Source organism: Phalacrocorax aristotelis, chromosome 5 (genome assembly GCF_949628215.1).
Source record: "Phalacrocorax aristotelis chromosome 5, bGulAri2.1, whole genome shotgun sequence".
Taxonomy (NCBI): domain Eukaryota; kingdom Metazoa; phylum Chordata; class Aves; order Suliformes; family Phalacrocoracidae; genus Phalacrocorax; species Phalacrocorax aristotelis.
Genome location: NC_134280.1, coordinates 44,012,799 through 44,029,222, shown reverse-complemented (window position 1 = coordinate 44,029,222; position 16,424 = coordinate 44,012,799). Strand labels below are relative to the sequence as shown.

The window sequence follows — 16,424 nt, the reverse complement described above, 5'->3', positions numbered from 1 at the left end:
AGCATTAAGGATTGTACCTATGAAAGCTACTGATGGGGTAAACTCCAACAGGTGCTTTATGTTGCAAGCTGATTTCCAAGAGACTGCACATGGCATGAGTGAACCTGGTGAAGGGGCTTCCCTAATCATATTTAAGAGACATATGCCTGCAGCTTAAATATATACACATATACACACACGCACATGTACGCACGCGTACATGTACACGTACACACATGCTGAGGAAACACTTCGATTTACTTACATCATTGGGAATGGTGAGTTCATGAGTACTGGCCGGGGGACTGGCATCCAAACCTGGGCATATGCAAGGGAAAATGGTTATAGCTTGCAGAGGCAGTGCGGTGGAGCTCTGCTGCTTTCCTGCAACAGTCAGCACTGCAAAGGCTGCATCCTGCTCCAGGGCCAGGAGGGGAAGGGGATCACACACTGGTACAATGAGGAGGAAGACAGTTGCTACCTGACTCTTCTGGAGCTGGGTGCCACCTTTTCCTGCATCCCTTGAGCTGGCCTCACAGGTGCTGCCCCAAGAGTTCCTCACTTCCCACCTTCCATCCTCCCACTGTGAATGGCTTCAGAGGAGGGTGCATTACAGTGCAAGGTTGCAGCATCTCTGGGGAGGGTCTGACAGAGGTGGGAAAAGCACCTTCCCTCCTCCACACAGCAGCAGACAGCCTTCTTCCTGAGAAACCCAACACCAGAGGCAGACAACCTGCCAGCGGGAGGGTTGTCCGTGCACCCTCCAGCCCTCTCTGGACACAGCAGCACAGAGCCACTTGGTTACAACAGCAGCTCAGCACCCCAAAACCGGTTTTGCAGGGGGATCCGGCAGTGCTAGCACAGGGCAGCCTGCAAAGCATTTTGCAAGTTAAAGCCCCACAGACTTGCACGCTGAATTTAAGCCAGACTGTTAAAATATGCATGCTACCAGGGGACTGATAGTCCCTCTTAGTCGCAAGCGAAAGCATGGCCAACAATATGTAGCCAGCAGGCTACCCTGTGTGTGCAGCTCCAGAGGCAAGAGGACAGCATGGTGTAGTGGAAGACTGCCTCTCACACAAGTTTCCGTATTCAATCACCTCAATGCTGAAGAAGGGATGTCCTGTTGCAAAGCTGCAAGAGAGAATCTGTCTAACGGCTAACAGGAACTTCCAGTAACCTCAAAAAAAACCTTATCCATATGATATGAACTACCGAGCAAGGCTTTTTAAAGCAGAGTGTGCAAGAGCCCAAGACACTTGTGCAGAGTAAGGGTGCGCAGAGAAAAGAAGTACAAGGAGTCTGGAAGTGCTGGGCTGCTACTAACACAACACAGCAGCAACACCAAATTCCTAGTCACCCAATCCAGCAGGGCTTCCTCACGCTGCATGGCACAATGCTGCTGCCTTAACCACACTGAGCAATTCCTCCAAGCAATGGCCAAGTTTTGATGGTCTGCGTTTCCATTGAGACCCTCTGCAACATGGAAAAGGAGCTCTCATCCAGTTTTGCCAGCAACAGCCATCCGGGTTTTAAAACGCAGCACGTCTGAATTGATGTCTATCTGGGTACCAGCATTGTCAAAGCAAGATTTCTAAAATGCTAAAATAAAGCCTTGGGTTGCAACCCTGTTCGAGCATAACCCCTAGAAAGGAGAATATCAGGTATCCTTGATTCGCTCTTGCATGATTCCTGTGCTTTCCCACATGCACCTCCCTTAGAGAGATGCAACGCCTGGGTACACCACGCAGGCATCCACTTGCAGGAGGTCTCTCTACCACATTTTTTACTCGGGAGCACACACAAAGGCAGGGAATAAGGATGCAAATCCTCCACTCAGCAGCCCTATGTCCTCCGTCACCCCTTCTGCCTGTACTAATGCCAAAGCCTGCACAAAACAGCTCCTGCCCAGGTTTTACACAGCAGGCAATGCTTAACGCTGACTTTATAGCACACTACACTGGAAGACACATTTCACCAGTACTGGACTGTCTTTCACACGAAGCCTCCGCGCAGTATAGGGCATGATAGACTGCACCTAACACAAACACGTGTACCCCAGGGTGCAGATGTCCCTGCCTTTTGGCTATGTGTTACAAGGCTCAGCTCGTTAGCAGCCTGGCTATGGCAGAAAATGTCCTCTGAACAGAGGACAGCACTGGGCACAGGCTCAGAGCAATGCTGAGGCACCCAGGCATCTTTGGAAATGCAGGCTGGGCTCCTCAGATTCATAGATAGGCCCCCCCGCCCCTGTTCAGATGCCACAGGTGCTGCTGAAAACCCTTGGGCCATGCAGCGCCATAGTACTGCATTGCCCCCTGCATCATAACCGCCATTGAGGAATGGCTGCGTCCTTATCCATTAGCTGGAGATTGTTTATTTTGGCATACCAGATCCTCCTTCCCTGATATGCACATGCAGTCGCCACAGCTGTAATGTGGGGGACGGGTCAGGGCAGGATTAGTGCCATGGGTGATTGCAAAGGGCAAAGCAGGGCACGCAGAAACCAAGGATGTGGCGGTTGGTATAATTAAATCTATTTTTGCTATAGTCTTATGGGGTCTATTTACCTGGTCTACATTTGCTTTCATAGTTAGGTGATATCCCCAGACTCTTTAGAGGCATGCATGTGATGCACCTCAGCTGGCTGCAGAACACATGTGCGCCCCAGGTACTGCCAGGGGAGGTCTGGCTCACATCGCCTATGAGCCTCCAGGTCTCAGGATAACTCCTCTAAGCAATGGTAGATTATAAAAGATAAGCATGTTCAGCACATATAGATGAATGTGCAGAACATTTGGCATCAGAATTTCTCCAAGATTACAGTCATGCTTTGGCTCCTCAGGGTCCCACTAAAAATGCAGCTCACCCTGAATGGCTTAGAGATGGCGAAAATTGTGTCTTGTTTCCGTTCCCACAGGCATTTTTCTGCTGTTTCTGAGCAAAGTTTATGCAAAATCAAATGAAAAAATAAGGGCAATAACTCTGACGTCTTTCTGTTACATGGATGGCAGTTATATGCAAACATCAAAAACCTAGGCAATAAACTCCAGGCACTTTTCTTTTGACATGCTATACAAAGGAGAATGGCAGGCACAGTGCTGTCCTTCCAACCAAGAAAACCTGCCATCTTCTCCACAAATACCACAATTTACCTAGGAGCACAACAATGGCACATTCCTATTTAAAAAATATATTCAACAGAAGCCTGCTTATTTCCCTGTAGCTTTGTGTTTTACCTGATGATTGGCCCATCAGATTTTGAGCTTCTTCGGAGGAATGTAAGGGCAGCTTTTCTCCTGAAGAGCAAAGAAGAAACAGGTTTAATGCTTTTGCCTTCGAGGAGATAAGCAATGTCACTTCATCTAGGAAGCTCAAAATATGATGAACATACTGTCAGAAAAGGCATTTCCAACTGGAAGTTTGACCACTGAGTAAACAAAGGTACTTTAAGTATCTCCATCCCCTGCACTCTATCTGCTTCCCAGGTCACTGTGAAAAGCCTTAACTGCAACACCAGCCTTGGGGATGAGGCTGCTGAGCCACGCCGGTGCTGGCTGTTCTCCTGTCAATGCAGCTCCCTACAGCCATGGTTCCTTCCCATCACTCTCCCTGGCATGGGGTGCCATCCTGCCCGGCTTGGCACCATTCCCCACCAACACCAGGGCAGCATCCCTGGCCAGCGCCCAGCTGCTCCCCCCGGATCCCCGTGGATGTCCCACCAGGGTCTGGTCCAGCGCATGGCAGGGGATGCTACCTCCTCTGGGCAGGGGAGGATGGGAGACTGGCACTCATTGCTTCTGCTGGGAAAGCCAGCAAAGCTGGGAGCAAGGTAAGTGTGGCTTTGCAGAAGCAGCCCAGGCGTGCACAGTTAATGGCTGAGAGCTCACCCATGAGGACCGTAACCCCCAAACATCCATCCTGTCTCCTTGTTAACCTTTCCCCATGGACATTGCAACTTCAGTTTTACTTGCCCTGCCTGTTTCCATTAAATAGCACAAGTTTAGAAAGAGAGAGAAACTCTACAGGTAAGAAGAGAAGGATATCTAGAAAGGGCATGTGGGTACGTACCAGGGAAAGCGGGGGTGGTCTGTCCAAGGGGAGTAAAGGGGGTTTGCTGCATAGCCAACTGGTGGAGCTTGGTCAACTGCTGAGGGGTAGGAGGGACATTAGAGCTAAGAAGGTTATTGTTATAGAGTACAACAAGTCATACCAAAAATCAAGAACAAAATTATAACGGAAGAAAAAAAAGAGAAAACAAAAAAAAACCAAACCAGGAAGCCATGGTGAGACATGGCAAAAACATTAGCAGAAGGACTTGGCCTGGGTAAAATGCAATAAAGCCCAAATATTTTGCAAAAGTGCTTGGTCAGGGTCTGAAGTACGATACCAGCAAGAAGCCCATTCTTAGTTTCTGTCCCTCGTCAAATGATTCAGCTCCTTCACTGGCTGCTGCCTATGGTGCTTCCAGCTGCTGCCTTCCCCTCTCGGGCTTCACAACCTGCATCCAGAGGCTGCTGCTTGCTTCAGGGCATCTTTAGAGCAGAGGAGCCACCTCAAAGGCACTGCCAGGCTCGTGGCCTTCACATGCCAGTAGCCAGAAGACCCTCTTCATGCTGCTGGAGCCACATTGTGACTGCTTGTCCCTGCAGCAAACACCCTTGTGCTGCACCTCCGATGGGAAATGCCTCTGGGAGACTGACAAACTGCAGCTCTTAACATCAGCTTGGTATGAATGCAAGTCCCTTAGCAGTATGGGGAAATATGGGCTTCAGCCATGACCAGTAGGTATTTCAGATCCTTGTATCCCTTGTTGTACTGGCTAGGTTGTCGTGCCCCGTTAGGAAGTGGTTACAGAGAGAGGAGTTTGTCTGGAATACATTTTGTGCTCTGTTTTACTGCTCCAAATTAAAAAAAAATAAACAAAAAGAAAACAAAACAAACTGGGCTGAAGTCTAGCAGTGAGCACTCGGTGATTTCACAGGTGCTCAGAGGGTTGCCAGGATTCCATCACCCCCAAACACAAACCACTCATGGCACCTATCCCCTCCCTGGCAAGGGAGAGGCAGAAGTTAGAATTTCCATGTTTTGGGGGAAAATAATATTCAAAAACCTCCTTGCTCCTCTAGAATGGCTGGGGAGGGATTGTAGGGAGGTCTGGCCAGCAGTGGTGAGGGGGAAGCATTGTGGAGAGCAGACCTGGGGGGCTGAGCACACTGGTGGAGAGACTGGAAGGAAGCAGCGTGGAGGGGAAATGTCTGCAAGTCCCTGGAGAGGTACCCGAGGGAGTCCTGCCCTGCAGAGGCATGAGAACTTCCAGCCTTCACCGGCTCAGGGGAGAGGTTTCGTTGCCCCATGAGAAGAGGCGCGTGCACGTCTCTCCCTGTGCAGCACAGTAAATAAGCCAAAGATGTCCTTGGCGCATTCCTGCCGAAACACAGTCAGCTTTTTATAGGACCAGACACACCACCACTCCTGCAGGTAGCAGGGACATCAGCATCCGCCGCTTTTTAATTCAAGAACTTTCCAGTTTTCTACCAAATTAAACCCAGGCACACCCTCTTTGCAGAACTTGTTACAACCAGTCCTACCGGCACGACTTCAGATGAAACCTCCTGCCTCCTTGCCAGCACTGCCAGTGAGCACTGGGAAGGCAGAGCCCCTCAGGCTCCAACCATGCCCTAGGGCAGAGGTCCTGCTTTGCCTGATGGGGGGAAACACCAAAATCCTTTCTAATAGTGATCTAGCATATTTTTAAGACATAGTTTGGTTAGTGGTATTTAGCAAATGCCCGTAATAACAGCAATGAAAAAAGCCTGCAAGAGAAGAGGATGGCTATGCCTAGGCCTTAAAAGTGAAAGTTGCTACATGAAAGCTTGCAGTGCATGAAACACCTCCTTTCCCATTTCCTGTAAAAACCTGAAGGCAAAAACCTGACATCATTTCTTCAAACTGTTTTCCCCCACAGACCAGAGGAGGGTTCCCCCACCGGCACTGCTGGGAGGGACAGGACAGGACAGGACAGCAGCACTGAAGAGCAACGTACAGCCGTGCTGAGCATCACTAGGCACCCACAGCAACGCCTGGTTACATCACATCAGCTGCCAGCCTGGTGCATACCCAGTAGTGATGCCCTGGTTGGGGAGCTTTCCTGTGCTTAACATCTATTTCACCCCCAAATGCCCGACTCCCAGCTGCCATGGCTGTTCTTTCATCTCCCACTGCAAATTTTGTGAAGGCAGGTAGCTACACATCACATCCCCAATGGCTTACGAGTACCCAGGCAATGCTAAAGCACTTAGTGAGCCAAAACTCCCACTGACATGTTTTTTTAACCCCAGGGGAGAAAATCAAGGCGGGAGCTTGCATTTTAGCTTTGGCATTTGGAATTCTGACCACTCTTCAGCCACTGGTCTACAAAAGGCATCTGCTAAACACAGACACCTGCAAGAGTGAGGGCAATGCCCTAAAATCACGTTCAAGATTGGTTTCTGCACCGAGCAGTGTTTAAAATGACCGATCACCGGGAGAGAGCTACGAGAGTAAGGATGGAGTGCATGGCCCCCACATGAACAACTTCTTCCAGATCTCAGCAAATCTGCTGGGAGTAGGACAGAGTGCAGCCAGCAAACTCACTAAACGTATTTTATTCCTGTCTAACAGGCAAGTATAATAACAAGGAAAATGCTCTAAGCTGTCGCCACCACTTGCAAAGGAAAACTAGGACAAAGAATATATTGATCTATGCTTTCTAAATATGCAGGCATATATATTTGTATTCCATTTAGGGAGCAAAAGTGAAACACACACCATTAGGAATATTTCTGAGCAACCATCACATCAGGCTGTTCAGAGTACATGCATGCTGGTGTTGCATGGAAAGTCAAAGCCTGGCCTCCACTAAATAGGGTGAAATCACTGCTCCTAAGATCAAAATCCAGCCTACAACTCCCAGTTGTTCCCACGGGGAGCATGCATTCGTGGTATCAAACAGCCTTGCTCCATTCTCAGTCATTCAAAAAGTAATCCCATGATTTAATACCCAAGGCACCCATTAGAAAGAGGAATGCTGAGCCACATCAAACTCTTCCCCTGTGTGGGATGGCTGGAGAGGGATTTCCAGCCAGACCATGCCACTTACAATTAAGCCCCTTCCCCAGAGTGGCCCGTTGAGCTCAGCCCCCACTGTGGACCCCTGACTCATAGGCATGCCAGCAAGAAGGGGCCTCTGCAACAGGACTTGCCGGGTGTTTTATCCCCACTGAAACATATTTAGAAAATCCCTTTTTTTTTCCAAGATTTTCCAAGAGCTCCCCAGCATGTGTCAGCCATGACGACCCCAGAAGCTGAGCAGCTGTCTGCTGCCAACAAGGAACCACTGGCATTGAGGTGCTTCACTGCTGCTTTTAATAGAGAAATCCTTTAAAATATACTTGTTTTCTATTTCTGTTGGTACTTTTATGCACAGACGTGCCAACAGATGTCCCCTCCACATCACCCCACAAATGTGCTGTGGCTCCCTGACCCACCTAGGCACAGGAGCATAGCATGAGCAGGGGGATCCAAGCATCAGCCAAACCCATCTGCACTGCAAGCCTAAGCAAGGAGCACGAGACAAAATGGGGACCATGTCCGTGATGCCCTGCGCCAGGCGACGGTGAGCCAAACCCAGTAAGACAGCTGTCAAACCCAGGGTGACCGCTTTGGTCTGGGGTACAGCTCCCACGGGGAGGTGCAGAGCCATTGGCAAGATGAGACCCAGCAGCGCAGCGGGTGGCCATCCTCTCCATCCCTCTGGGAGACACGTGTGGCGTTTTGCCCAGACTCAGTGCCTGCTTCTAAGTCAGCCAGAGGAGGACCCCCAGAAACGCATGCCCCCCAGCCCAGGCTTCAAGCAAGAAACCATGCACTGCTGGAGCTCTGGCTTCTTCCCACCCCACCAAGGCACTCAGCACCTAAATAAGCCCTTGGCTTATCAATATTTTAAGGATAAGGGGTGAAACAGAGGGGAAAGGATTTTTTTCCCTTTCTTTGCATGTTTTGACCATTTTGAGGCACAAAATGCATAGAGTATGGTTTGTCTCAGAACAAAGGGATAGCACTGAACAATGCAGACAATTTAGCATCAGGCCAAGTCCTCAGAATTCATAAAGTTTAGCGCTAACAGGTTAAAAGGCTATTCAAGGTATTACAGATACTACACACAGCCAGTTACTTTGAAAATAAGCTATTAATATTATTGTTTAATATTAATATTATGTGAATTAACAGTAGCATGCAGGTGACATAAAAGGGTATAAGAAAAATTAGGGTTAAACTCACATCCGGGTGTGGAATAGCATATTGTCCCTGAATTGTATAGGCCTGCAAAAGAAAAAACAGATGTTAGTAGGGCAGATGTTATTAGGAGGCAGCAGCAAAACCCCGTGCCTCTGCAGGAACTTCCATCCCTGGGCTTTGCTCCTTTCTGCCTGACATGGGGCAAATGCTGTGAATGCAAGGGCTAAAGAGGTGCTTAGCCCCGATCTTGCTCTACCCGGGACCCCATGCTGGTCAAAGCAGCGTACAGGATCTTGAATTTTGACTTAATCAGCTTAATTTTGAGGCTGGAGGAGATGAGGGAAGTCCTTTCCATGCAGCGAGCAGTTGCTCTGCATACCCCCCCCCGGCTATCCCAGGGGAAGAGCCCCCCTGTGCTGCATTAAATTTGCTGGGGCAGTGAGTCCTTGGGGCAGGATGGAGACATACCCTTCTGAACAAAGCCAGAGCACACTGAGCTACCTAACTTGAAGGGCTTGGACTCAGTTTGGCTTTTCCAAAATTAAGGAAACAGGTCTTTAAAGGTGCAAGAATTGCATGGACTGGGCTTTGTTGTACAAAAGATATTCATCAAACCAGAATTATCTGTGTAGTGGATGCATGGTAACATCACCGCTGCCCTTCACACCTAAATGTGATCCTAGAAAGCAAGCCTGTGCAGTGAGTCTCTCTGTGTTTTCAGGTGCACAACTCAACATGCTTTAAATCTACCCAGTATATTCCAGTGCTCTGCTGGTGGGAAAGGCATTGCCGTGCAGAAAGCCAGCTGGTGCTAATGTCTCACCAAGCATGGAGAAAGGTCGGGAACAGGCTGCCTGCACTGCACTGCCTTTCACCAGCAATAGCTGACAAATCCATGCAGATGTCTGCTACGCAAATTGTTTAGTGTTTTTCCCATAGTTTGTAGCAATCCTTTCTCTTTTCTAAATAACCCGAAAATAAGCACCGCTGTGGCTAAAGACCCAGATACTAGAGAGCCCAATATTTCGGATTTAACCAGCTCGCCAAATGTATCTCACTGGTTGATACATTATTCAGATGATTCTGAAGTAAATTGCAAAAGAGATGGATAACAGTTTAAAAAGGGAGAGTAAAGATAGCCAAGAAAAAGAAAAAAAAGCACTCTGAACCTCCTGCAAATTTGCCAGATCATTTGCAAACAGCAGAGTGCTTTGTGTGAGGATAACCCTCAAAATCCTGGAGGAGGGAGGAAGCAAAGCCCTGTGTGCAGAAATGGCAGTCCCAGTGCCTGCTGGCATCCTGGTGCAATGGGGACTGGCATGCCCAGGGGGATGGGGCAGAGGCTGCTCTAAAAAATTCACTGTTTCCTGGCACGTTATTTTGGTCATTGTTTTTTGATTAGAACAATTGATTAGAAAAAGCTAATTAAAGGCAGGATGGTGTCTTGTACAGATGCAACCCAACTCCGACAGCACCCGCCTGTGTGACCCCCCCAGATTTCTGCAGAGGCTTATGTTGCACACGTATGATGGGGCAGTTGCCATCAGCCACTGCATCCCTCAGTCTGCTGAGCTCCTGTAGGCTCAATCCACCCCAACACATCTTGCAGCACCACTGACTGTCACCTGCTGGCCTCTGCCCATCCGCTCTGTGCCACCCCTCAGGCAGAGCCAAGGGGCAGCAGGTAAGAGCTTTAATTTCAGGGACGATTGCTTCTTCCCATGATGTCACTTCTGTGCAAGACACCAACCTTTTCCCAGCAGGAGAATGCTGCCTCCATCTTACTCTCCCTTTTGAGCAGATAAATTCACCAAGCAGCTGGACTCAAAGCTCTTTTCCAGGATGGCTGCTCAGACCAAACGACACTCCCTCCTGATGCTAGCAATGACTAAGGGATGGTAATTCAGTATGCTGCCTGAACTAGACTGTGCTTTGGGCTTTACTCCCATCCTTAGCTTGTCCTTCTGCTATTTATCATGGTTGGGGAGAAACGAAATAACTCATGTGGAGCTGCTCTAGATGGCATTAGCTGTAGTTTCATGGGATTGGCTCTACGTGGCTGCTTGGAGTTCCTGGGAAAGTACCTCTCCTGATAGATACTGGTGTACCATGGCACAGTGGCAACTACAGGCAGGTCCTTGGTCACCAGGTGAGATGAGCAGATGAGATGGGAAAAGCAATGGTTCAAGTCAGCTCTCTCAACACCCTGATGCCATCCACCCGAGGGTGTTGAGAGAGCTGGCTGATGTCATTGCAAGGCCACTCTCCATAATCTTCGAAAAGTCGTGGAGAACGGGGGATGTCCCAGAGGACTGGAGGAAGGCAAATGTTACCCCTATCTACAAGAAGGGCTCAAGGGAGGATCCGGGTAAAATCAAGGGAGGCCCATCAGCCCTGCTTCAATCCCTGGGAAATTTATGGGGCGAATCCTCCTGAAGGCCATCACAAGTCGAATGAAGCACGTGACTGGGAAAAGCCTACATGGCTTCACTAAGGGCAGATCGTGCTTGACAAACCTGGTGGCCTTCTATGACAAAGTGACTTGCCTGGTTGACATGGGGCGGGTGGTAGACATTGTCTTCCTGGACTTCTCCAAGGCCTTTGATACAGTCCCCCACAGCCTCCTCCTGGAGAAATTAATGCGTTATGGCTTAGACAAGTGGTCTGTGCAGTGGGTGGGGAACTGGCTGATGGGCCGCACCCAAAGGGTGGTGGTAAATAGCTCCTTTTCCAAGTGGCAACCTGTCACAGGTGGGGTCCCCCAGGGATCGATATTGGGCCCAATGTTATTCAACATCTTTATAAGTGATCTGGATAACGGCATCAAGCGTAGCCTGATGAAGTTTGCGGGTGACACCAAATTGAGTGGGGAAGTAGACACTCCAGAAGGGAGAGCTGCTCTGCAGGAAGATCTGGATAGGCTGGAGGAGTGGGCCAACAAGAACCTTATGAAGCTCAACAAGGAGAAGTGTAAGGTCTTGCACCTGGGAAAACATAATCCATGAGTGCAGCACAGACTGGGATCCACCTGGCTGGAGAGCAGCTCTGTGGAAAGGGACCTGGTGGTCCTGGTGGACACAAAGCTGAACATGAGCAAACAGTGTGCTGCTGTGGCCAAGAAGGCCAATAGGGTGCAGGGTTGCATCAAAAAGGGCATCGCTAGCAGAGATAAGGAAGTCATTATCCCACTCTACTCAGCACTTGTCAGGCCACACCTGGAGTACTGTGTACAGTTCTGGTCCCCACTATACAAAAAGGATGTGGACAGGCTGGAAGGGGTCCAGAGAAGGGCCACCAAGATGATCAAAGGATTGGGAAGCCTGCCATACGAGGATAGGCTGGGAGAGCTGGGTTTGTTCAGCCTTGAGAAAAGGAGGCTTAGAGGGGATCTCACGACCATGTATCAGTACTTAAGGGGTAGCTACAAAGAAGATGGAGACTCCCTTTTTACAAGGAGTCACATGGAGAGGACAAGGAGGAATGGACACAAGTTGCTCTTGGGGAGATTCCGGTTGGACACCAGAGGACAATTTTTCACAGTGAGGACAGTCACCCATTGGAATAATCTCCCCAGGGAAGTGGTTGACTCGGCCATGTTGGACACCTTTAAGAGTTGTCTGGACAGGGTGCTGGGCCATCTTGTCTAGGCTGTGCTCTAGATCATCTAGAGATGATCCCTGAGGTCCCTTCCAACCTGTGATTCTGTGATTCATTGAAGTCCCCTCTCTAAAAGCAGCCACCTGCTCAACTGCTCTTGTTTCATAAATTATGTGCCACAGGACCTCATTTTTGTTTTCAAAACAGCCGCCAGTTCCCATGGCACATGCATGTGATGGTTACCCTGCAAAGAAAAAATCTGCCATCACTTCCCGAGGGTCACTGGAAATACCACATCATGACTGCAAGCCTGCAGAACAAGCACTGTGTGGTGTTACCAAAGGCAATGCAATGCAGGCTCTCCTGTGGGCAGAGCTGAGGCCCAGCTTTGCAGCAGAGGTTATGGCATTTTGGGGGGATGGGGATGACCCGTTCATGGAAGCTGTCCTGAACAGAGGCTCGGCATGGCCCTGGACTGGCTAGGACACACCCTTCCTATCTCAGGTTAATTACAACTACGCAAAGTTTAATTGGACTAGAGATGCCTGAAAATAAACGCTTGCAGCCTCTGTGAGAGCATGGTCATGGCCTCTGTGTTCAGTGAGGCTTTTCTCATCTTCTCCTTCACACTGGTAACTGTTGCGAACACTGAATTTGGTCTAATGAAGCAAACTCCAGCCTTAGAGCACGAGTGCCCAGCAGATCTAACACCGTGTTTGCCAAGGCTGGCCCTTTCCTTATCCCCCAGCAGCCATCACAGGAACTAAGCCATCTGCCTGGGCCTGCAAACTGCCAGCAGTTCAGCAAAGAGCTTTCAGTCCACCTGCCATGGGACATAACGGATGGGATGACACCATGCAAGTCAGAAGGCAAGAAACCTGAGTGCACTAACGGGCAGCGGCTGGTGCTGCAGTAAAAGGCTGAGGTTGGCAGTGGAGGCTGCAAGCGGGTCGGCTCTTACCTGACCACCTGCAAAAATGACAGGGGTGGAGGCGGGCTTTGGGCGGTAGGGAATGGTGGCACCTTTTGGTGGGGACTAGGAAAAGGGACAAGGAGAGGGAGAGAGAACATTAGAACAGCTTTCCTGAAACGGCCACAAAAAGAGCATTAGAAAGCACCCGACAGAGCACGGCCCCCGGGGCCACCGCCTGAAACACCCGCACCAGGCAAACCACATTTCTGGACAGGAGGACACAGGGGAAATCAGTGGTTAACGGACTACTAGGACAACCTGGTGTACAAGATCCCCTGACAAGGCATGGGCTCCTAAATCTCTTTCCAGACCTCTGCTGCCTCCCTTACCTTTGCTCTGCTCTTCGCAAACTGTGTCACCTGGTCTAGACTTAAGCCTGACGCTAGAATTCAGCACCCTCCTCAAAATGCTCCAAGGAGACCCTCAAGGTGAAGTGAGATGGGGAGGTACACCCAGGGACCAGGGTTTTCATCCCTGTATGCCACGAGCTTTCTCACACAGTTGCTTTCTTTGCAGCCTGAGAGCTCCTGCACATCGACAGCCCGCCCTGGAGTCATACCATCCCTGCCAAGTACCAGGACCTGTGGCATGACATCATGAGCACCAGAAGGAGTGAGCAGCCCATCGGAGTGACCTAGCATGATGTTTAAGCTCTTTGACCCCTCTCATCTTCCTCACCACCAGAACAGGGTCGCCTTCAGGACTTGGTTTAGTCTATCATCATCCAAGATGGGACATGGATGTCCATGCAGTGGATGCTGCAAGGTTCCATTGTTGCGGTCAAGACCTCCCATGCCCTGGAGGGACAACTGGCAGCAATCACTTTGGCCAGGGTACTGAGCTCTGGAGGAGCCAAAGGCTGGAGACCCCTCTCAGATTGCAGCACCAGCATTTCCAGAGATCTTATCCTAGAGCTGCATGGTGGTAGCAGTCCGTGTGAGCAGCCAGCCAGACACCAGCAGCAGAGGCACCAATGCGTACACACTTCCAGCCCTCCTCCTGTGGCAGCATGACCTGGGGCAGCCCTGCTTCTGCTGACCTGGACATCTTGCTCCCTGCTGTGGCCTGATCAGTACCTGGCTAGGTCTCAGCAGAAGCTGTACTGATGCACATCAAGCTGTAGTGATGCATCCCACTGCATGGTGCACAGGATCTTCTCACTCAAGTTACCTCTGCTGGTTTTCTCTTGAACATAAATAACAGGCCATAGAAGAGATTTTGTGAGGTTTCTAGGGATCAGGAGAGATTTCAGATAAAAGCCTCCCGGTTCTACCCAAAGTGAAATGATCCAATTACTGCTATGTAAAGATAGGCAAGTAAAGATAGGCAATATAAATCCCACTATCTTATGGAAAATTCTTCATTTTTTCTGTACATGCTTCTATATGTCCACTTGTAGCCAAGTGGCATGTCCAAATCTTCCTGCTGAGCACAGGTCTGCAGGAAAGCTGCATGATCAAAGCACAGCCTCTATAATCAGAAACACATTTTTTCTTTTATTAAATTACAAATCTTGGAGGGCATGAGCGAGGATTTCTGCGGCAAGATAATTTAAGACTGAAAAGATAATTTAAGACTGAAAAGTTATAAGGAGCATCTCTGCAAACTGTTAAAGTCAGAGGACTCCCCAGATTTTAGGCTGCAAGAAAACTCATGGATTTTTCTCTTTCCCATTGCTGAGCCATACAGAGGAGCAAGCAACCCTTGCTCTAATGAGTGAGAACAGTAGCCACCAAAGCATCACCTGGAGCCCACCTCTGCTGCAGTCCAGAGCATAACCTGGAGCCACTGTACAGCTACAATCACACTCCTCAGGCAGCAGAGTGTACCTGCCTGAGCATCACTACCAGCAGTGGCGGGTAATGTGGTGCATGGCAATTCCTACTTAGACATGCTGCTGCCAAACTGAAGTTGCTTATGTTTGGTTTTGCTTCACCTCTGCTAAGCCTTGGCATGCTCATCTGAAGCTCTTGCAGCAGCAAGCACACTCCTACCTGCCACGAAAGGGCAGTGGTGTGGGGGCTGTGCAAGGCAGAGGGTCTGTGGGTCTGTGCCTGTCCACCTCTGGGTGGGAGGGTGTCACTGTCCCATGTCCCAAGGGGTTTCCTCCTGGAGCTTCTCCCATCTGAGGTGGCAGGTGTGGACCTGGGGCATGTAGCTGTAGTCAACCCTGGCAATAAGCCATTGGTACAGCAGCATCTCTCTATGGAAGAGACCTTCAAGTTCTGCTCATCAGCGGTTCTCCCAGAAATAGCATCCTGAACACATGTCCATTCACCATATGGGCCCTGCTCTCCACCAGCCTTCCTCACTACCTTTGCTGATGTGCCTTGCTGGACCCCGGGTTTGCACTCCCACCCCCAGCTCCCCCAGCATAGGGGATGCACTAGCCTCCTTCTCCCAGCCATGGTCCTCAGCCCCATGCAGAGGAAGCCAGGTGCTTGGTGGACTGGCTGCAGCCCATGTCTCCTTCCTACAGCACCCCTGGCACTGCTGGGACACCAGGCTATGGCTGTCCCAGCCACCTGGCCTCCTCCGGCACCCCTCTCTCCTAAAGCCACCCTGTGTTACAACACAAACCACCTCCTTTGGGGCACCCGACCAGGCAGGTTTCCAGTGTGGGACTCTAGAAACAACATACAAAGATGGCAGGGGAAACACATTGGGTGGGTTTCAAACGGAGGTACCAGGAAATGAGTGGTCCGACAACGCGTGGTTAAGGGTATGAGAGACACGCTCCACAGCTCCCAGCGCTGTTGTGGTGCCAGCTGGGTTTTTTTCCCTACGTACTTTACCCCCTTTGTTACAGACTGTACCTCCAGCATCACCACACAGATCTGTTTGACACACTGGATAATTGCGTCGGGTGTCCCCGAGATTGTCACCGCCCGCTCCGTGGAGTTGGGCAGCATGTCCCCCGCCACTTGAACCTGAGCACCTGTTGACTGAAGACAGAAAAAGAGAGGAGGAGAAATCCCACAGCTGAATGCCCTTCCTTGCAGCCAGCTCCAGCTCTGATGCCACATGCCTCCCAAGAGCTGCACTGCCCTGCGCGAGCTCAGATACGGTGCCCTGTCTGCATCTGCGGCAGCACGCCAGCAAGGTCCCACGGGATGCTGCTCCTAAGTCAGCAGGACCATCCTAGGAAGCAACGTGATGCATGATGCTCACAGCATAAGGCTCTCCCTTTCCAAGGCAGCTCCTGCTCCCCTTTGGTCAGAGGTGAGATTACACACAATAACAAAACCAGGTCTGCCTTACCTCCCTGATTTCCTTGATCTTGGAGCCTCCTTTGCCGATCAGCGAGCCGCACTGACTAGCTGGCACAACGAGTCTCAGTGTCACCGGTGGTTTGCTGGTAGCAGTGCTGTTGCTCATTGAGTTGGTTATGTCCTTGGGAAAGAAGAATGCAATGCATCAGCCCTTGGTACCCAACCAGATGCCTGCCATCTAGGCCAACCCAAATGCCCTAGGCCAGAGAAGAGGGGTCATGTCCCCCAGACCCTGGCTGGTCTGCAGCTGCATCACTGTGCATCCCTGAAGTTAATTAACGGCGAGACCTCTGGGACACTTCACTGAAGCTCAGTTCTTGCCT

The 16,424-nt window shown here is 50.2% G+C and overlaps 1 protein-coding gene across 1 annotated transcript in view; it reads right to left on the bottom strand.

Moving 5' to 3' along the window:
* Positions 1-16,424, bottom strand: part of PCBP3 (poly(rC) binding protein 3) — a 65,002-nt gene that overhangs the window by 13,227 nt on the left and 35,351 nt on the right. Inside the window, exons 9-15 of the mRNA XM_075094195.1 lie at positions 16,091-16,222; positions 15,646-15,774; positions 12,818-12,892; positions 8,302-8,343; positions 4,051-4,126; positions 3,219-3,278; positions 245-297 (exon numbers count right to left, since the gene is read on the bottom strand). Coding sequence (XP_074950296.1) covers positions 245-297; positions 3,219-3,278; positions 4,051-4,126; positions 8,302-8,343; positions 12,818-12,892; positions 15,646-15,774; positions 16,091-16,222 — 567 coding nt within the window. The remainder of the gene's footprint in view (positions 1-244; positions 298-3,218; positions 3,279-4,050; positions 4,127-8,301; positions 8,344-12,817; positions 12,893-15,645; positions 15,775-16,090; positions 16,223-16,424) is intronic.